At 42.5% G+C, this 23207-nt stretch overlaps 1 protein-coding gene across 1 annotated transcript in view; it reads left to right on the plus strand.

The window, feature by feature from the left end:
- The first annotated feature begins 93 nt into the window (after window positions 1–93).
- The window catches only part of LOC311245097 (nuclear factor of activated T-cells, cytoplasmic 3-like), a 29325-nt gene continuing 6211 nt past the window's right edge, over window positions 94–23207 (plus strand). Inside the window, exons 1-6 of the mRNA XM_084334877.1 lie at window positions 94–484; window positions 1953–3075; window positions 6138–6300; window positions 15143–15342; window positions 19502–19674; window positions 22996–23136. Of these exons, the coding sequence (XP_084191003.1) occupies window positions 391–484; window positions 1953–3075; window positions 6138–6300; window positions 15143–15342; window positions 19502–19674; window positions 22996–23136 (1894 nt within the window). The 5' untranslated portion in view covers window positions 94–390. The remainder of the gene's footprint in view (window positions 485–1952; window positions 3076–6137; window positions 6301–15142; window positions 15343–19501; window positions 19675–22995; window positions 23137–23207) is intronic.

Below are 23207 nucleotides of genomic sequence, written 5' to 3' on the forward strand. Positions count from 1 at the left end.
GTCTCGTCCTCGCTGGGTCGCCTCCTTCCCCAGATGAAGCGCAGGCCACTTGCTGACGTCACGACGGGGCTGTCTAATGCTTTGTTTGTAACGTGGAGTTACAGTAGCTTATTTATTCACGGATCATTTAGACAAACTACCAATAATTGTCGGCACACAGAAAGGAGGACGGCTCGTAAGATGTGTAGGCAAGCGTATCGCAAATGTAAACTGCAGAAGTCGCGTATTTGACCGACGCGTAACAGTGTAATTTACAACTTTACTACCGGATAGCCGACTTGTTGTTAACAAAAGTCTAGCTAGTAAAGTAACCGTATGTGTTTTTTGGGGGGGGTGTATGACACGACCCCGTACTTTAACCAACGGGTAAATCCATACTCCTAAAGTCCAATGACTACAGTAAATTGTAGCAATAATGAGGAGCTGGACTTCAGACTTATTTTTGGGGAAGACGCGCGACAGCAGTTCTCTCCAGGCCCTGCAGGTGAGTTCCCTTTCTGCACCATTGTATCCTTCAGGGCAATGAATGTCTTATTAATGTCACTTTTGACGGTCTATGTGAATGTTGGGCAGCCCGGCGCAGCTAGTGGCACAAGGCAACTGTTGTATGCTGAACGATTACAGCCAAATGTAATACATTTTCGCAACTGTTGTATGCTGAACGATTACAGCCAAATGTAATACATTTTCTATCTACATTGCATTGCATTATACATAGGCTAAATGTATTTTCATTCAGAGAAAAAACAATAGGGCATCAGCATTACCAATCAAAAACATATTGATGACCTAAGACCAATTTAGTTAAGCACTACATTATTTATTTAAACGTTACTTAAAGCCAGCCAGAAGTGGAATGGATGGAATGATAATTATGATTGTGTAATGAAGAAACTCTGATTGTATGATTCTATGTGGCAAATAAATACTCTGAATCTGAATTAAAATGGTCTTAAAGGGACAATAGACACTTTGTTTAGTAAAACGTTTTTCCTCATGTAAAATGTTCCAGTGTACCACTGTGCGTGTGTGTATGAGTATGAGAGATTCTTCCGTTTTATTAAATGAGCAAATAACCTCTACACACAGTCACTCCTGTGACCAAGTTAAGGAGCTCAGATATACAACTCAATATTTTGCAAAGGTCTTTCAGAGAGATCGCACTAACTCTTATCAGACGTATCTGGGGTCAAATGCAGTGACATTCTACTGAAGGCGAAAAGGTTATTATTCTGGGTAAACTAAACTAAGAGTGTTAAAGCGCACCAAAAAAAGCGTGTCGTCCTGTCGTTAGATATCTGTCTTCCTTGTTTTCTGACCGCAGAAAGCGACACCCACGACAGGCGCCAACCAGCTGCGCGTGGCCCCCGAGGCCCTGCGTTGCATCAGATAATATTTATATACATTAATGGGTTTTGCAAATATGTAAAGACTGAGGCCGTCGCTTTTATTGTGCTTCCTATCAAAGCACAGTCAGACCGTTGACGTCTCTTACCTTTTTTGCATTTGGTATGCCGACTAGGAGTTGTTTGTCCTGTGAACTGTGGTATTAATAGTAGGGCACCGCTGCTGTGTTGACAGTGGGGAGAGTTACAGCTGTGTGTGAATTAACTTTGTGCCCCCGCTGTACATCCTCTTATCACCATGTACACACTCCACCTGACGCCACCTACAACAGTATACAGTACAGATGGATTTTTATGGCACATGTTACAGCCATCAAACTAATTATTACCCACTCTGAAGCCTATAGATGGAATCGGCCTGATTGTACCATATATTTTTTTTACAAGTACTGTGTATAGTATCAGCCGTCTCTCCCTATTACTAGGCGTAACAGTTTTGTCTGGTACTCCTTCCTGTGCTGTTGCCAGAGCGCTCGGATGAGAAACATTTGCAATGCAAATGAACAACCTTCGCAATTTGCTTATTGGCTCATTTCCCCCCATCAGGTCAAGGTTGTGATGGCGAAACGCCTTACATCACCACCCAGTCTCTGGTCAACCCACCTGCTGGCCAGGAGCTGCAAGGCCACCACCCGTCTCTTCCTACCCCAGCTTCTCTCCAAGCCCCGAATAGCTACCAGAACCAAGGCTATCAAACCCAGGGCTCCCAGTACAGTTCCGTGGGGTATCCGAGAGCGTTCGATTGTCCGAGCATCCAAATCACCTCCATCGCCCCCAACATTCATCCAGAGGTGGGTGGCTGCGGTCAGGACGCTGCGGTGGTCCGCGGGGCGGAGGGGGAGCGCTCCGATCAGACCTGGTCCAGGGACCACCTCTACCTGTCCCTGGACCCTTGCTACAGGGACGCCACTCTGAACCCCAGTCCCTGTAGCAGCCTGTCCTCCCGCAGCTGGCTGTCCGACGTCTCCTCCTGCGAGTCCTTCTCCCACATCTACGACGACGTGGAGGCTGAGCTGAACGAGGCGGCCGCCCGGGTCACCCTTGGCTCCCCGCTGACCTCTCCCCTGCCGTCTCCGGGGTGCGGTGCCGCCTTCGGCGTGGAGCTCTGGCAGCAGCAGTACCAACACCCTCTGGGCTTCACCCAGGCCCTCTCGCCTCACCAGTCCCCCCGCCAGTCCCCGTGCCACTCCCCGCGGCACTCCCCACGCACCAGCGTTACAGATGAGAACTGGCTCAACCCGCGGCCCGCTTCCAGGCCGTCCTCCAGGCCCACGTCCCCGTGCGGGAAGAGACGCCACTCCAGCGCCGACGTTCATGCACGCTCCCCCTCCCCTCACCACTCGCCCAGCCCGACCCCGGGTCACTCTCCCAGGGGCAGTGTGACCGAGGACACCTGGGTGGGGAGCCTCGCTGGAGCCCTGGGCCCTCTGCTCTACGGCTACCCCGAGCTAGATGTTCCCTCCAAGACCAGGAGGACCTCTGGGACTCAACTGGCCCGGTCGCCCGGCCAGGGAGACTCTGGGCTGGAGGACCTCGGAGCTGTCCTGCCATTCCTGGATTCACCTGGAGATGAGTCCGTCAACCAGGATGGTCTGGCCGAGTTGTTTCTCTCGGTTCCTTCACACTTCAGCTGGAACCAGCCCAAACCTGGCAACGCCCCTCTTTTCAGGTTGGTAGTTCATTATTACAACGATGATGTTGATCGGTAGAGCAGGGTTCGGAATTAACAGGGGCTTGGGGCAAAAGGCCCTCGAAAATGGACCAAATGCCCTCGAAAATCAGCTAAGGGGGCAAAAAAAGCCCCAGACAGTTTACTAATTATATATATATATATGGAGACATTAACATTACGTTATCAAACATAGTATACAAACTGCGCTCCAGGGCGGTTAGGTGGCGTAGCGGAGAATGCGTTCGTCACCAGCCCCGGAGCTGTGAGCTGGATTCGCCTGTTCGAATCCAGCTGGATTCGCCTGTTCGAATCCAGCTCACAGCTCCGGGGTTGTCACCAGCTTGGCTGGCCGTTCACACTAATACAATTGGCAGTATTAGAGGGTGGGAGAAGCTGGCGGGGTGGGTCCGGGTCGTTGTAAACAGCGACTCCTACAGTTCGGTCGGGGCGCCTGCTAAGCGCGGATAGGACCTGAGAGGGATAGTGTGATCCTTCCACACGCTACGCCCTCTCAGTGAGAATCCGCGCTGCCAGGTGAAAAGAAGCGGTGATTGGCTGGTGGACGTGTGTCGGAGGAAGCACGTGGTAGCCTCCACTCTCCCAGATGGTAAGTGCGCAGCGACCAGGAAGGGATTGGGAATTGGCATACGACTAACATTGGGATGGGAGAAAAATCTGAGGAAAATGGAGGGGGAAAAAGATCAATAAAAAACAAACTGCGCTCCAATATATGCCAATAACGTTCAGTTTTGTGGTATATAATTCAGAGAAATAAGAGAAATAAAAAAAGTAATTTGCTTGCAGGAAGCTATAATCCGTTGGGTAGTGTAGTTTTTCGAAATTCCAACGCTCATTGAGAGCTCTAGTCTGGATGTCCTCTTCTCATAATGACTACAATCGTCATCATTCAGCGACGGCCGCTAATTCAAAATGGCGGATCTCCGCGAAACAACACATTTCAAAAACTAAAATCTCACTAATAACACTTTAACCTATTGGTATTTGGTAAACAAACATATTGCTGAAAATATACACTATGACTGCTGTTGTGACATGGTTAGGATGTTTACTCTTGAATCATAAAAATTCAGTGCCCCTGAAATAAATAAAAAAAGCCCCCGAAAATCAATTAAGGGGGCAAAAAAAGCCCTGGGAAAATAAAGTTTATTTCTAACCCTGCGTTAGAGTATTTTCTCAGCACTGTTCTTCATACTAGTTCCGGTGGCTAGTTAGCCACAAATTAATGCAAAGTCAATGGGGACAAGCTCATTGAGGATCAGCATGGATGTGATAAACTAATGTGTATGGTTTTTCCACCAAACATTTTCAATAAACTACTTTTAGGCTTTGCGTACACCCACATTGATGGCACCTGGTACACAGCAGAATTAGAATCAGAGTCCGAATCTGATTTGAATTTGACTTGACATATCAGCATGACATTATGTCAATAACTGGAGCTCACATTTAAACCATTTCCTCCTACCCCCACACCTCTTACCCTAACCCAGGTTCGTATCCTATTCCCTACCCCCGAACCCCTTACCCTAAAACAGGTTTGTATCCTATTCCCTACCCCTACACCCCTTACCCTAACCCAGGTTCGTAACCTATTCCCTACTCCCACACCCCTTACCCTAACCCACGTTTGTATCCTATTCCCTACCCCTACACCCCTTACCCTAAACCGGGGTTGTATCCTATTCCCTACCCCTACACCCCTTACCCTAAACCGGGGTTGTATCCTATTCCCTACCCCTACACCCCTTACCCTAAACCGGGTTTGTATCCTATTCCATACTCCTACACCCCATACCCTAAACCGGGTTTGTATCCTATTCCCTACACCTACACCCCTTACCCTAAACCGGGTTTGTATCCTATTCTCTACCTCTACCCCCCCCCCCCCCCACCACACACAGCGTGCACTCTGGAACACCAGTATGGTTACCATCATCACAGGCCTGATGTAAGCCAAGGTCCCATGTGGATACATGCACATACTAGACATGCTGGTGTACACACACACACACACACACTACACATAATGACCTTTTTTATTTTACCACTATGAGTAGCATAGATGTTTGGCAAAGGGATTGGGTTTCTTCATTGAACGCTTATCCTTATCACTAGGGCAGTGTGTATCTTGTGTTTAATTATAAACTGCAAATTATGTCTTAGCAGCAGCGTCCCTACACCTTTGCCCTTATTGAGAATGCAAGGATCTATGAAGGCCCCACCACCTTAACCCCTCACCCCCTTAACCCCTTACCCCCTCACCCCCTCATGTCTTCCCTTAAGCTGGTTAGCTTTCTTTTTTTCCACCTAAACGGTTTGCCAAAAATGTGTTCCACCCAAACACAACACTTAGACAATCTTTGTTATAACAAAGAGATATCATTTTCGTGCATAGGTCACTAGCTGTATCGACTTATAATACAAGTTTCACGTTAGCATTTCACACTAGCAGTTAGCATTTCACGCTATCAGTTAGCATTTCCTGGATGACAGTGTGGGCAGCTGGGCAATAGCGGCCATGATAAATTTGCAGGATTAGTAGCGTCACGCAGATTTTAAAGGCTCAGATTTGAGGAAGTACAGAGAAGCTCTCCCCTCCAGTGGAACTTGGAAGAATGTGAAAAGGTGTTCTGATGACAAGTTCTGCACAAATAACAATCTGTATAGTCAAAGCCATGCCTTCAAGAGGAGTTAACTGTAGAAAAAAACATGTTTTTGAGGGAAGGGAACATTTAACAGTGAAGGATCACATTAATCTATATGATGCATACACTTCCTTGTACACTCTGTTATTTATGTCACCCCCATATAATCGTCACATATACTGTACTGATGTGCATTTGGTGGAGAGTCAGAGTGCAGGGTATGCCATTTGCAACCATCTCTGGAGCAGGTAGGTGTTCAGTGTCTTGCTCAAGGACACTTTAGACAAGGATATGGGACAGTCTAAGCCACCCTGTCAGCTGCCCCAATCAATAGAATCATATCTGATCATTATTACAAGTCATAGTACATCACATTTGGTCTTGCCTTCCCAGAAGCTCATCCCTGCCCTCTCTCGATTGGCCACTGCCCAGCCAGTATGGCCAGTGTGAGCTCAAGATGGACGTCCAGCCACGGGGACACCACAGAGCCCACTATGAGACGGAGGGCAGCAGGGGCTCTATCAAGGCCGTCTCCGGTGGACATCCTGTCGTCAAGGTGACTTGTGATTTCTGGATAAAAAAAATAGGTTTTAGGAAAAGTTATTTCTTTCTCATTTGGAACAGGCTCATATTTTTAACAAACCTCTTCCATCTTCATGAAACGTGAATTACAGTTGATGAGATAGGCTATTCGTTATAGCTTAAAAGCATAGAACACATCAACAAAAAGACATTGCACGTTTTACCTCTAGTCAAGTCAAGTCAAGAGTTTTATTTGTCACGGCATACAAGTATACAATGAAATGTGGGTGGTCTTGCCCGCAACGATGTGCAATACAGTGGTACAACATATAATAGAATCCAATAAAAACAACATTGTGCAATAAACAGGTAACAGGTAACATGGTGTGTGTAACTGAGGGGTACAATTCCCTGACTGTATTGAATAAGTATGGTATCATTAAACCACTACTGAGTTATGTACATTACTACTGGCCATACAGTACACATGTATATGAGATGAACACCCACACAATAACACGGCTTAACAAGAAAGTACTGTTTATAATAATATTTATTAGAGGAGCACCAAGATTATCTTACATTTATTAAGATTGAGAGTTGCGCTTGTAAGGCGAAGAATGTGCATGAATAGGTCAAGAGCGTAAGTCCATGAGCATATTACGAAGGGGATAATTAATACCACCTGTAGCATAAGAATTATATATGGTACACTAGTAGGTCAGCTGGAGATACTAAGGGGGTTCCCTCCGGTTGTAAGCCAGCAGGGGAGAGGATTTGTCGGTAGCAAAAGTCTGGATCAACGAGGAATAAGGAGACTCCAGGTACAGGAGACAGTGCAATAATCCCTTGATCCGTAGACAAAGCAACAGCTATTTTCCGGTGTGCAGTGCCGCATGGAGGAAAGCTAGCCAGCCTCAGAGTCCTAGAGGCGGGCTCGACGGTGCTCCTCACAGGGTAAATCCCACATGGTAGTGGGGGTAGACGATTCTCTGCTCCAACAGCCACAGGACCAAAGCATTATAATCCAGCCGAAAAGGGCTCTGTAGTCGTCGGTGTAGGTTATCCAGTGTACATATCCACACGGTTCTCGTCTAGGGCTCCTCGGATGACGGCACAAGGTTAGGCCGCCCAGCCTGGATAAGCACACTAGCTCGGTACGATGAAACGTTGGTAATGCTGGTCACTGTAGAACGGTAGCCGCACGATACACTATACATAATAGACTATTACTTAATAATAGAATAGGTCGAACTCGACGATACAGCGTTAAACTCTGACACTTCAGCTATCAATTCGCACGCGGTCTCAAGGCTCTATTTCGGGGCAAAACGGGCCCACTTCACAGCACGTTGTATCGTGGTGTGAGGCTTCAACTTGTTACGGTAACTAACTGCTGTATCCACCTGCGACGTATTTATACGTAAGGTGAATAATCTAGTACCAGCCTTATTTCTGTCTCATATTACTGCGCAGAACCGGGCATGTCCAGGCATGTCTTAGCGGCAGTGTTGTGCTAGTTACTGAAAAATAGTAACTCAGTTACTTTACTAGTTACTTCATTTCAAAGTAACTTCGTTACTGTACTAGTTACTTACACCCAAAAGTAATGAGTTACTGTGAAAAGTAACTATTTAGTTATTTAAAAAAAATTTAAAAAAAAAATTGCTCAAGTCCCATGCCCCATATACTCAAAATCGGTTGATCAACTTGACAGTTTCCATTCACATCACCGAACTCTGCTAAGCAATGTGGTCTAGAGCGTTTCATTATATATTCCCTCCCCGCTGTATGTATATTTCTCTCCCACCCACCCACCCCCTCCTAATGTACAGTCCCCTCCCCATCATATGTATATACTCTGTCAGGATCTAGGGGTAACAGTACTGTATATTTGAATACCGCTTATGTCACAAATGTATCAGTACTAAATACCTATATGTCCCTATGCCATAAATGTCATGTATGTTGTGTATGTCATAAATGTCTATATGAATTGAAAATGGGGGACCCTGATGGAAACAAGACAAACGTCTTTCTCAGGTCTGCATCCCCTTAACAATTGTATGTATTGAGCCGTACTGTATTGTACCCATTCTGCAATCTGTTAAATAAAGTTTTCATTCATTCATTCATTCATCCATTCATTAATTCATTCATAACCATCTTGCAGCGTTGTTATCAAAGCATTGCAACGTTAGAATAGTTAGGATATCAATTGTGCATGAAAGGACTATATTTATATTGTTTGATTAGTATTATGAGATTCCCTGGCAGATTACAGTCAAAATCCGTTGATCTTGAGTTTCAGTGAACACATTGCACTCACCGTCACCAGTCTGCGGTGGTCGAGATGTAACGTTAGTCCAGTTGACTCCAGCAGCCCTTCAAACATGTTCTTTATCTCGTTTCCATGTTGTATATTAATTATCTCTCCAAGTAGTTGCTAAATGGTTTGTTAGTTCGTTATTATTACTGCGTTCTTATTATGTAGATTCATAGCGAGCGTCCTCTTGTTGTTTACTGTAGAGAGCGCCTATTTCTTTCAGAACGTCAGTGGCCAATCAGAAGTGCGAAACCAGAATGAGGCTACGGAAAGAAATAATAATAATAATAATACTTCGTTTTATATAGCGCCTTTCAGTCTACAGTAAACAAAACAAACGCAGGCGAAATAAGGACGCTCGCTATGAATCTACATAAAAAGAACGCAGTAACGAACTAACAAACCATTCAGTAACGTAAGTAGCGTTACTGAATTTCAAAAGTAATGCGTTAGAGTACTAGTTGCGGCAAAAAGTAACTTCGTTTCTGTAACGCGTTACTTTGTAACGCGTTAGTCCCAACACTGCTTAGCGGTGACTTTGAACTAGACATTGGGGGTATGGCCGTGGCGCCTAGGGGATCGCTGTCCAATAGGAGAACGAATATTATGGTCTGGCCTGTACTAGGTAAAGGGATATTCCGTGTATATGTACAAAGAATATACAAGGCATATCAGACGATATACAAATACTATACAATATATCTCAAGTAATAAATATATATATTCGGTTTAATCTGACCCTTTGTAACAGTGTGACATCTCGGTATCTGTACATAGTTATTTACAGAGCATATAGGACATGCTAGGTAGCTTTGGTAGTGCAATACACTGTTACTGTTGTTATACTAATTTAAAGTGGCCTTTCCTTTTGGTGGGTGTGTGCGGCATGAGTGGGTGCCCGCTCATGTTAAAGTGTTAAAGTGGCTGCTAGTGTGTGTGTGTGCTCATGTGTGCTTGTGTGTGGATAATTCAGTGTTCTGTGGCACTCAATGTTCATTGTTCAAGGCTCTGATGGCCTGGGGGAAGAAGCTGAGCCTAAGCCTCTCTGTCCTAGTAGCTGGGGTTCGCAGGCGTCTGCCTGACCTCAGCAGCTGGAACAGGCTGTTATTGGGGTGGTGGGGGTCTTTCATTATTCTGCAGGCTCTGGATTTGCACCTCTTGTTGTATAGAACCTGCAGGGGAGGTAGTGCAATACCCGTGGTACGCTCTAGTTGGTTATATCAGAAATGTCCTGCATTATCTCCACAGAGTGCTATCGCAGCCCGCTAACTTCCTGAACCACACTCAATCATAAGAGCTTCTATGATATAACCAACAAGTTAAAAAAAACTAAAACAAAAAACAATTAACTGTTTTAGTTTTTGCGTGCAAGTGATTGCTGGGACTTGATAACAAGTTGTATTTTGAAAGGTTGCTGTTTGAATTAGAAGCCTAATCTCACAAGTGTCAACAGTAAAGACTTCCTAACCATCTGACAAACTCCCACGCATTAATTTGGCTGCTGAGCAAAGATAAGTGACTGCTTATTCAAAGCTACTCTAGCACAGTAGCATTAAAACCTTGTTATCTGGTCAAGCCAAGTACAATACATTTGTGTGTTTGTTTGTGAGCAGTGCATGCATTGCCTACACATAAATATATATAGGTATGCACTGCTCACAAACAAACACACACACACATGTATTTGGCTTGACATGATAACAAGGGTTTAATGCTACTGTGCTGGAGTTGCTATATATACACAGTTATGTATGGTGTGACAGTGGCTCAGGAGGTAGAGCGGTCGTATGGTAATCTGAAGGTTCCCGGTTCAAATCCCGCTCCTCCCATCAGTGTGTTGAAGTCAAGACACTTAACCACTAACTGCTCCCAATGAGCAGGTTGGCACCTTGCATGGTTGCCTCCGCCGTCGGTGTGTGAATGTGTGAGTGAATGGGTGAAAGTGAAGCATAAGTTGTAAAGCACTTTGCATAAAATAAAATACAGTCCATATAAATATATATATATGATTTCATTAGGATCCCCATTAGCTGATGCAAAACATCAGATACTCTTCCTGGGGTCCACACATAACATATAAATGACAACATATAAGACATTTACAGACAAGCAACCAAGTGGTATTAAAAATCAGAAATATATATAGTTTGACATTTTTGGCTTCAATGCAAATTAATATTTCTGAGAGCTTACATTTCCGATAAATGCTTAACCATTATAGTCTGTAGGTTAAGCTAAGGGTTGGTGGTCCAGTTATGGTTTCCCTTATGGCTTTTTTTTTTTCAGTTGGCTTGCTCAATGTTAAAAAGTACACCGTTGTTATGAATTGATTGCATGTCTAAGGGCGAATTCACACCTAAGTTCGTTTGAAATGGTCCAAATCAAACGTGAAATTGCTACTTTTGTTGCAGTTTTCATTGGTTCGGTTATGGTTCACATTATCCAATTGACAAACGAACCAAACCTTCTAAACAAAGCCATGTGATCAGGCAGGTCAGCCTTTTATTGGACATCATTTTGAATCCCATACCTGCCAACATTGGGCCTCATTCAACAATACTCTCTTATTATTTTTCTTATATTCTTGCTTACCTGTCTCTTAAGAGAACAATAAGAAAAGCCACCGCCACATTCATCAAGCCGTTCTTAAAGTCCAAATCTGTTCTTACCCAGGTTTTTGAATGGTGAATCCCACTCATTCTAAACTGGATGCGCGTTCTTGCGCAAGTCATTTGCATACAGAGACACGCCTTGCGGGCTCATTATAATACGAGAGCCGTGGGTCTGCATCGGATCCCCCGGCCGTATTCAAGCGCTGGAGCGCTTTGCGATGGATCAAAATTAGATAGGAATCAAATGTATTGTCATCATACAGCACCTATAGCTATATTAGTGGAATATACTGTATAATATAGTAATATAATAGTAGTTGGCTAGTTGCGCGCTTCTGGCCACCTCCCGCAGTGCGCGCATACACACGTACTGTATACAGTACGTGCAAAATGAATCGTTCCAGCAAAGTACTGTAGGCGTTGTCAATACTGAACGACTGTGCGTTGTCAAGAGCCAATCGCACAGGTTGCCACTCATCTGGCTCTGCAAATAGATCTAGAGTCTGAATATCTCCGCATAGCCTGATGACTGGCAGTGTGCATAGTGCGTGCTCCAAGTCAAACTGGATGACACATCTCTCTCAAATCCATTCTGAGAATGGAACGCAGTGCCCGCAACGCGGGTCTTGATTGATTGAAAATTGTATTAACAGATTGCAGAATGGGTACAATACAGTACAGCTCAATACACACAATAGGGGATGGAGACCAGAGAAAGACTTTCGTCTTGTTTATATCAGGGTCCCCCATTTTCAATTCATCATAACATATATGACATACATGACATACAGATAGACAGTACTGCTACATCTATGCATTTATGACATACCAGATCTACAAATACAGTACTGTTTGTGATACAAAAAAAAATAGAAGAGAGTATATACATTTGATGTAGAAACTGTACATTGGAGGAGGTGGGGAGGGGGGGTAGGTGGGGTGGGGGGGGGGAAACTACATTGGAGGTGGTTGGGTGGGTGGGGTGGGGGGGGGATGGGTAGGCGGGTGGGGGTAACTGTACATTGGATTATCGATGAAACCTACTTGGTCCAAGAAGAGGGTCTCGTGTATTACTGGGTTTAAGTCAGTTGTTTATTTATGTATGTTTTACTGTTTGTGTACGAGGTGGTCCGCAAATGTTCTTGATAACAATCTAGTGGTCCGCATAAAACAGAAGTTTGGGAACCACTGACGATCTCTAAATATGCGTTCTATGCTACGTATACAGTACTGCATATCTGTATGTCATGTCATAAATGCAATCTGTTAATAAAATCTTCAATCAATCAATGGCCTGGGCGGCCAGAGCATAACTGTTCTAACAGCAATATATAATCCATTTCAGACAGAACACACGCAATAAGTTATAATAATAATCATTATTGAAAAGTTCTGTATTTTTTAAGTTGTATTTGGGGGCAATTAACCAATGGTATGCCTTTTTTTTTTATATATATATTTTTTTGGGTAAGAATTTCTTATTTTCGGTAACAGTGCTCTCGACCACTCTTATAATTTGTTCTTGCCTGAGAAAAAAGCAACAATAAGAAAACGTTGCTGAATCCCAGGTAAGAACAAAGTAAGATGAAATGCTAGTTAAGAACGAAATCTGTTCTTATATCGCTTCATGCATGAGGGCCCATTGTGCTGTAAAAAAAATGGCTTCTAATTTATTTTGTTGGAGGCTGACTGCGCACAGGCACTGAGCAAATGTATGCCTGGGTTGCCAGGTTGTGCAGAAATAATTAAGCGTAGTGTATGAATGGGATAGGATGGTTTCTCAATCTAATCTGGCAACACATATCCCCCATACAAAGCCTGATTTCTTCATGTCACTAAACAACTTAATTAAAAATGTTTGTGTTAAATAGGAGATAAGGCCATGTGGACAAAAGAGTCATGTGATCTCCACCTTGGCTTGTTGCACAAATGTTATTAAATACTATATACGTTTTCCAATTCACTGTCAGTAATGAATTATGTGCCACTGTCTAGGCTACTAGACAGCTGTATTGTGCATGCAAGGTATTTGTTTAGTATCACAACATTATTTGGCTATTTTGAACTTACCAGCTGTGAAAATAATAACGTTATGATGATGATAAATCACACATTTGGAAATCTATGGGAAATAAATAACTGCCCAATCAGCTTCATGAAATGCACGGTTTTCTAGATTTTTTTTCCTGCTTTTGGTTCAGTTTGCATTCAAAGCTCAAACAAACCGCTCCAGGGTTCACTTGGAAGTAAACCACCTCTAACAGTTGGACCAGGGTGCGGTTGTTTGGTGCAGACTCAATCACCAGCCCAAACGAACCCCACCATGGGAGTAAACACTCCAGGGTTCGATTCAACCGGACTAAACAAGGCTGGTTTGAACACGCCTTAACTTTGTTAAAAGTAACTAGTGCTTGTAGCTGTTATAGATAATTGTGGTGCAGTAAATAATAGGATATTTGCCTTTAAAATGTAGTGGAGTCGAGTGTAAAGTGAAAATCCCATACTGTGGAAATACTTGAGTAAAGTACAAATACCTCAAAATGGTACTTAAGTTCAGTATTTGAGTAAAAGTAGTTTCTTCCCACTCCTGGAAACCATATAGCCCGCCCCTAGCGATATGTATAACTCCCAAAGCTGTAAAGGAATGTGAATCACTACCCACTTTCAAAAACACTCTCAAAAAACACCTAAGGGAGACTGCAACTCGAAACTGGCCCCTGTAAATGTCCGAACACAACCCCCGCCAACACCCCCCCCCCCCCCCCAACCACCTCCAATGTACAGTCCCACCCCCACCTACCCAATCCAATGTACAGTTTCTACGCCTAATGTATATACTCTTTTCTTTCTGGACTCTTTTTGTATCACAAATACAGTACTGTAATTGCAAATCTGGTATGTCATAAATGTATAGATGTAGCAGTACTGTCTATCTGTATGTCATGTATGTCATATATGTTACGATGAATTGGAAATGGGGGACCCTGGTGGAAACAAGACGAAAGTCTTTCTCTGGTCTGCATCCCCTTAACAATTGTATGTATTGAGCTGTACTGCACTGTACCCATTCTGCAATCTGTTAATAAAGTTTTCATTCATTCATTCATTCATTCACACAGTGCAGTCTGCAAAGCTTCCAATACCTCAGCCAATCCAAAATACTGCACATACCAACAACAACCACACCCTGATTTCTCAGCATTTCAGGTATTTTTGGCTTAGCATTGAAAATATCATCTAACTACTGTGTTCTAGTGTTGTTAGCCTGTGTGAACCTGTGTGTGACAGTGGTTCACCAGCTGGATCAGAGAACGGAGGCAGGCTGAGACAAGCGAAGCTTGATTAAGGCCCTGCATGTAACAAACACCAGTGGGTTATTTTGGTTGTTGGGCCATTATGGCAATGCCGTTTTCACCCTAGCTTTGCAATGCCAACAGTAGTTATTTTAATAAAGCAAAGTTATTTCTTACCAGATTACTCGATTAATCGATGGAATAATCGGTAGAATACTTGATTTACTAAAATAGTCGATAGCTGCAGCCCTAGTTGTGTTACAGCTCAATGATATGATGCAGGATGAAAACATAACCGTAGGGATTGCAATAGGGACTGCTAATTTGTCATCGCCATCATTTCATTGAGCTATAATTAACACAAGGTTCAAGTGTAATCCGAGGACATCACTGAAGGACAAGGGCATATTCAAACTCATTAACTCTCAATAACTGTCAAACTAAATACATGTGTGCAAACGGTTTATAATTTTGGGATATGTGAGAGATTATGTGCAAAATAAATCGGCATTAAAAAAAATTAAAATAAAGAAAAGTGATTTCCCTTGGAGCCCATTACTAAAAGTAAAAAAAAAAAACAGAAAAGAAAAACCATGGCACAGTTGAATGTTTGTGTGTTTTCATGGTGTTTTATTTTGTTTCCAGTTAATTGGATACGCCGATCAGCCAGTCAACATGCAGGTGTTCATAGGAACGGCAGACGACCGCTACTTGAGACCCCACGCCTTCTACCAAGTTCACAGAGTGACGGGGAAGACAGTGTCCACCGTGTGCCAGGAGAACATCGTCGGCGGCACCAAGGTCCTAGAGATACCTCTGCTCCCTGAAAACAGCATGTCCACCAGGTAATAGTCACAACTGTCCAACATGTATGGACTTAAAGGTGCTGTAAGTGGTATTCTTTTGTTCAAATGAGTGTTAAATAGCTCTACATCCCAACAGCCATCACTGGTATAGCGTGTTTGGTCAGTAACATGGGTCTCTCAGTCCCTCCGCTCTGCAGTAAACAGAAGATACATTTTCTGGTATCCCCTTCCCACTTTATCCAATCAGGAGAGCGAACCCTAGATATTATTTACTTATTTCAAGAAATCTTGCCAAGCCAAATTTGCTTACTGCACTGGTAGATAATTTTACTTGTTTCAGGGACACATCTGTTTGAAATGCGTTTTTATTTGTTATTTTTGTCAGACCATTTGCAATGTGGAGTTCTCTCTCCTGATTGGATAAAGTGACAAAAGAATATTTTGTGTTTACTGCAGAGTGGAGGGACCCATGTTACTGACCAGTCAATCTATCGGCTCAATCAGAATGTAGAGCTATTATTTTCACATGTAGACCACTTATTTGAACAAACAAAAAAATACCACTTCCAGCACATTTTTTAAATGCAGGATTGAAGTAGAATGTTTGTCCAAGTGATATATAGGCTTTATGGTAGAAATGGCCACCAGAGTAAACCTTTTCAACCTTATCTTCAATGTGAACAGATATTTTGTAGTAACAGGAGAACGGGATGTATCCCTTCAATCCAAATAAACACAAAAGTATTTTAAAAATATATTGTAATGGAAATGAAGAATACTTTTGTCTTTTACATGTTGACCTAGACCTACGGTTTACATAGGGTCAGTCATATATTATAAGTTTATACAACAACCCCCACCCTCCCACCCATTCATACATCACACACAATATAATTGGTTACACACAGCAGAGGACCGGTCTGGGATATTGGATCACCTGCAGAGCTGTCACTCTGCCACGGCCCTCATAGTGAAAAGGTACTGTGAGGTTCATTAGATTAGATTAGATTAGATTTATTGTCATTGCACAAGTATAAATACAGAGTACAACCAAATTAAATTGGCATCTAAACAGAGTAGGGATGTGCATGACTGACCAAAATCATTTTCGAATAGTCTACTGTTCTAAGACCGAATATTCAAATATTCGACCCCCGGTATATATTTTTTTTAAATTATATTAAAAATATATTGTTATTTTCTGTTTCAGTTTAAATTCTGCTAAAATGTTCAGTTTCAGTTCAATTCAGTTATTGTTTTTAATAAAATGGATCATTAAAATCAAAGGGTATTGCACATAAATAGGCACTTCAGAATCTGAAGTTCAGATAATCAGAAATAGTAGCATGTGCGTCTTTTAGATCAATTAGGCTATGGAAATTAGGCTGCCTCTAAATATAAAAATGAATAAAATAAGAATGGGTTGCCTACATTTTTTTAATAATATTTTTTTTTCTTTTTTATCGAATGTGAGACTGGCATAGACTATTCGAAAATTCGAATATTCTAACAGTCTAACTCATCCCTAAACCAGATTACAGTATAACATGTGAATATGTGGAGTATACATGGCGAAGCTACGGAGTAAATGCTAAGCTAATGTATCTACAGTATTACTATATACAGTGGTACGAGTATGAATACACTATGATAATAAACCAGTCTGTGATAAGGATATATATACATGTGCATGGAACAGACAGATATTGTTTTAATTGCAGCACCCTTTTCAACAGAACAGTGACGTGAAAGTTCTCTTTGTTGTGTGTGTGTCTGTGCCTGTGTGTCCCGCCCTCACCGCTCAGTGAGCTGACTGTTTGAGTGAAGTATCTACAAACCAATCAATCACTATGCTCAGATTGGAGCACATACCCATTCCAGCTCACTGGACTGAAACGCTATACTGTAGTTTAGGCTATCTTGTCTATACAGTAGGTTCTGTATTACATGATTTAATCCAGGATATATACGTAATAAATATTCAATAAACTTAACTTTATTTTAATGCACTTTATGTCTGCTACTGCACTATACCTCTTTTTCTCTGTGGTATGCTGGGGGTGCAACACCAACACAGACAAAATAAATAAACTGGTCAAGAAAGCAAGCTCTGTGGTGGGAGCGGACCTGGACAGTCTGGAGGTGGTGGCAGAGGGGAGGATGAGGAGGAAGCTGTACGCTATCCTTGAGAACCCCTGCCACCCCCTCCATGATGAGCTGACCGCAATGCGGTCCACGTTTAGCCACAGACTTATCCCCCCCCCCCGTCATACCACAAAGCGCTTCGGGCAGTCCTTTTTGCCGGTGGCAATCAGGCTCCACAACCAGGCAGGGCCAGGACGGGCTAACTGCCGTGGACTGGAGGAGCTGATTTGTGGACTGTAACTAACAAATTAATTAACATCATGATTAGACTCTTTTCTTTTTTCCATTCACCACTTTTAGCTCTATTTTAGCTCTTCATTTTAGCTCTTTCTTAGCCCTACGTATTTGTCCATCTTTGTTTTTAACACATACTAAATAATTATATGTTATCGTATTAACTGTTTTTAAATGGCTGTTGATGCTGTGATGGACATCTACCTATATATCCTACCTAGAGGGGAGAGAACAGATGGTGGAGGTAAACGGTACCCTATCCCCCCCCCCTCACAGTGAGCTGTGGTGTTCCACAAGGAAGCATACTAGGACCGCTACTGTTCCTAATTTATGCAAATGACATGTCATCAGCATGTGACTGCAACTTGTTCTTGTTCGCAGACGACTCAGCCCTGCTGGTCTCTGACAAGAACAAGTTACAGGTTGAAAAAACCCTCAGCTCGGAACTAGGCAAAATCTGCATATGGCTCGCCGACAACAAACTATCATTACACATGGGCAAAACAGAATCCATTCTCTTCGGTTCAAATAACAAACTCAGCAAGACCGACGGCTTCTCAGTTACAGTGGGTGACAATATTGTCACAAGGAAAGATGAAATTACATACCTGGGCTCCATCCTAGAGGCTAATCTTTCCTGTGACAAAATGGCATCCAATGTAATAAAAAAAAGTCAACCAACGAACTCGATTCTTGTACCGGATCTCCTCTCTGGTAAACAAGAACACCCTGAAGACTCTGGCAGGAGCACTCATTCAAGGGTACTACGACTATGCTTGCACCTTATGGTACCAAAGCACCTCAAAGGCACTAAAAACAAAATTACAAACATCACAAAACAAACTGGTCAGACTACTGCTTGACCTTACTCCTAGAACCCACCTCACCCCTGCCCACTTTGACAACCTAGGATGGCTTAGAGTAGACGACAGAGTACAGCAACTTGCAATGGGCCTGGTCTACAAGATACACTACACGACCAAGGTACCCATGTACATGTCAAAATACTTCCCAAAGGTCAGTGAATACCACGATCACTACACCAGAGGGAGCTCCACAAATCATGTTAAACCCAGATTCGTCTCAAACAAGGGACTAAACACGTTTCGCAATTATGCCACATCAATGTGGAACACCCTACCCAAAGCTGTAAAGGAATGTGAATCACTACCCACCTTCAAAAACACTCTCAAAGAACACCTACGGGAGACTGCAACTCTAAACTGGCCCCTGCAAATGTCCTAACCCAGTTGTACAGTAAATGACCAAGTATGGCTTTGTCAGTATTCCAATGTACATTGTTCCCCCCCCCCCTCCTCCCCCCCCCAACCACCTCCAATGTACAGTTTTTACGTCAAATGTATATACTCTTTTCTGGACTCTTTTTGTATCACAAACAGTACTGTGTTTGCAAATCTGGTATGTCATAAATGTATAGATGTAGCAGTACTGTATATCTGTATGTCATGTATGTCATATGTCCTGATGAATTGAAAATGGGGGACCCTGATGTAAACAAGACGAAAGTCTTTCTCTGGTCTGCATCCCCTTAACAATTGTGTGTATTGAGCTGTACTGTATTGTACCCATTCTGCAATCTGTTAATAAAGTTTTCAATCAATCAATCAATCTGAATCTCCCCTCGGGGATAAATAAAGGTTTTCAATCAATCAATCAATCAATCAATCAATCAATATTTGTTTATGTGGCAGACAAATTTCCCTAGGGACAAGTAAAGTAACCTTGAGTCTTGAATCTTGAATCAAAACATTACATAAAAAATGGCACAAGAACAGTTTTCCCATGTGTTTTCCATCAGCATTGACTGCGCCGGCATCTTGAAGCTGCGTAACTCTGACATAGAGCTCAGGAAAGGAGAGACGGACATCGGGCGGAAGAACACGAGGGTGCGCGTCGTGTTCCGGGTGAACATCCCTCAGACCGACGGCAAGACCCTGTGTCTTCAAACAGCCTCGATTCCTGTGGAATGTTGTGAGTCTGCCGTGTTTGTATATAAAACTCCTGTGTTGCTCATTCCACTAATGCATGCTCCTTATAAGTTGTACCTCGTTGTAAAGGTGACTAATCAGGCTTTCCAACGATATGAATACTGAAGGAGAAAGGAACTCTGGTTGGCTCGTCTTTAGGAAATCTCAGTTTGTAGGCTGACATTGATTGTACTGTAGATTGCACTATTTTACTCTTTTATTACAGGTTCTAAACTGTCAGGTATTTAACTATGTGGGTATCAAGCAGGAAGAAAGACTGTCAGGTTTTAAAACTGTGTAGGGGACCCAGGTATAGAACTGTGCCCTGAGAGAGGGAACTGCACCCTGAGAGGGAGGTTTGAAGCAGACCTGGGCATTGTACGGCCCGCGGGCCAAATACGGCCCGCGGGATGATTCTGACCGGCCCGCAAAAGATTACAGCATAATTTAAAAAAAAAAAGAAAAAACTTTTTTTTTACTTTTTTTTCCCATGTCAACGTTTACACGCACAATATACGCTTACCTAGGATTTGACTTGATTCAACAACAAAGCAGTCAGGGCAATGGCAAGCCAAAACTGTCAAAAGTGTGGTTATTTGAAGTTTTGATTTTTTTTTTTACAACTGAGGTAGGTAGATTACATTACTAAAGTACCGAAAAAAGGTACCGTTGGGTACTGGTATCGATTCACAGGTACCGGTACCGTATCGGTTCAAATGTGAACGGTACCCATCCCTACTGAGCACACAACTGCAGGGCAAGTCATTTTTGCTCATGAAATGCATAGCCATGTGAAAGCCTTCATGACAAAGTTGCAATTAATTTCAAGGCAACTAGGCAGCAACAATCTCGAACACATGAAAACCCTGAAAGAAGTCAAACCATCAGATGATCACCGGCACAGGTACTCATCCATGTTAGGAGAGGAGAACTGCATGATGAATTTTCAAGGCGTTTTCAAGATTTTAAAAAGGTTGAGGATGAAATGCAGCTGGTTGCCTCTCCCTTTACCTGCAGTGTTGATAGTTGTTCAGCTTGAACTCATTGACCTGCAGTCTGATTCACTACTGAAAGAGCACTTTAAGTCAGCATCACTGCTAGAGTTCTACTCTGCTCTCAAGGAGGAGAACTTTCCAAACATGGGGAGACATGCTCAGAAGATGTTGGTTCTCTTTGGATCCACCTACATACCGTATGTGAACAGACATTCTCAGTCATGAAGTTTACCAAATCCAGGTACAGATCCTCTCTCACTGATGAACATGTCAGCTGTGCTTCGCATCTCCACCTCAGACATTCAACCTGACTTTGATGGATTTGTTAAAGCTCAAAAGAGACTGGATTTCTCACACTGAATGAAAAAAAATAACTGAAGAACACTAAAATGTGGGAATATAACAAGTATATCAAAAAGCAGGGTAGCCGGATCAGCACTCTCATGTTCAATGTTTTTAATGGCAGCCTGAATAGATAGCAGACATGTTTCGGACAATGTCCTTCTTCAGTGATATGGCTAGAATATAACAAGTGAAATGGGACACTTGATCCTTTTCTTTTTTCTGCACAGTTAAAAAAAAGAACTGAAGAACACTAAAATGTGGAAATACACAGTTCTGAAAACATTAAATGTAAAGTCAAAAAGGCTACAAAACTGGGACACTTGTTTCAATAGTATATGAAACTCAAAATGCCCTTTGTTATTAATGTGACTGAAAATGAGTTAAATGTTTCACATTTTGTTCATCATTATTATTATTTATCATTTTGGAAATTCTATTTGAATAAATTTTATTTTTGAAAGCTAACCTCACATTTTAATTGCCAAATAATAACATACACTCTTACCAGCGGTCAAAACAATGCCATTTACTGCTTTTTATATAGAAATTAAATGTATATTATGCATAATTGAGGTCGGAATGTTGGCCCGGCCCTCCAAAATATTTTCAGTTGCTCATTTGGCCCCCTGGGAAAAATAATTGCCCACCCCTGGTTTGAAGGGTCAAAGTGGGTATCAAACAGGAAGGAAAACTGTCAGGTTTTAAACTGTGTGGATATCAAACGGGGAAGAAAGTGGGTAAAGACTGTTTTAAACTGTTACAGTAATTTTATAAAATGTTATTAAATAAATAATATTCTGTTAACTCATTCAGGGCCAACAGCGCCCTCTGCTGATGGCCCATCTGGGCCAACGCTTTATCCAATGGAGAATAGGACTTATTTGCGAGTGCTTAAAACATATCAAATATAATAGCAATAGATCTAAATAACACAGTGATCGTCAATGAGTTGCTTCCAGTCAACATGCACGAAACAGATAATTTTTTCATACATACATTTCCATTTTATACCGTGATGAATATCAATATATTTCTAGGGTGTTCTGTCTCATCTCAATAAACTCCAGCAAATCAAGCTTAAATGTATTTCCCTAGAAATCGTGCCATTTGTCGCTTGATTTATGAATCGTTTTCAAATAAACGCTAAATTATTGATAGTATATGTGTCCTCATGCACGAAGAGAAGCGGGGTCTGAAAAATCACTTCTCCGTACTTTGGTCGGCGCGAACCTCACACACACACACACACAAGCTCCGATGGCGGTGATATGAACATCTGATTACCCCAAGATTCGTAACATAAAGCCCTTACCTCACATCTGATTCATCCAATTCCTGATCGCCATTCCAAATATTGATCACGTTTATTGATCCAACGTTTATATCCAAAAACACAATAATCCATGCTGCTCCCAGTCCCCCCAGTCAATGCAATAGTATCCAGCTGCATGCCAGAGAAGTAAAACCTGGACCGGACTTATTTTTTTGATGCACAGTCCCAGCCAATCCAATCCAATGATGTGCAATACCATCCGGGAGACGATAGGCGGCGGTATTTGCCCTTTGCGAGCTCAGACCCATTCCCAATGATAACGTCAGGCTGGATGGATGAAAAATGAATGGATATCGCTAATAAAAGAAATATGGATTAAAACCCAAGATTTCTCGGGTTTGGCGCCCAGAGCATGGCGACTATTTATTATTGTCTATTTTAAAACTGCCATAGAATCAAACCATAAACAAGGTGGCCTATTGGGATGTTGGAGCCTGATGTGAAAAACAATGTGATTTATATATGTCTGCACTCTATGTGCTCATTTTGTGCCTGCCCTTTTTGCTGCTGTGAAGCACTTTGAGCTGCAATTCTTGTATGAAAGGTGCTATACAAATAAAGTTTATTATTATTTGTTTTGAGCTACTTACAGGACCAGATTTAATGCATTTCCCTCCTCTTTTGTTGCCTTTTTCTGAACGTCGTCTTGCAGCCCAGCGGTCGGCCCAAGACCTTCCACAGGTGGAGAAGTTCAACCCAGCCAGCTGTCCCGTCGGTGGAGGAGTGAAGATGCTCATCAGCGGCTCCAGCCTCTCCCCAGAATCCAAGGTCATCTTCGTGGAGAAGGGCCCGGGTGAGTCCTGTCTGACCGGACTACCCCACTTGTTTACTTTTTATTTGTTTATATATTTGTATTAATTGTAT

The sequence above is a fragment of the Notolepis coatsorum genome, assembly GCF_963971535.1.
Source record: "Notolepis coatsorum genome assembly, chromosome: 18".
NCBI lineage: Eukaryota > Metazoa > Chordata > Actinopteri > Aulopiformes > Paralepididae > Notolepis > Notolepis coatsorum.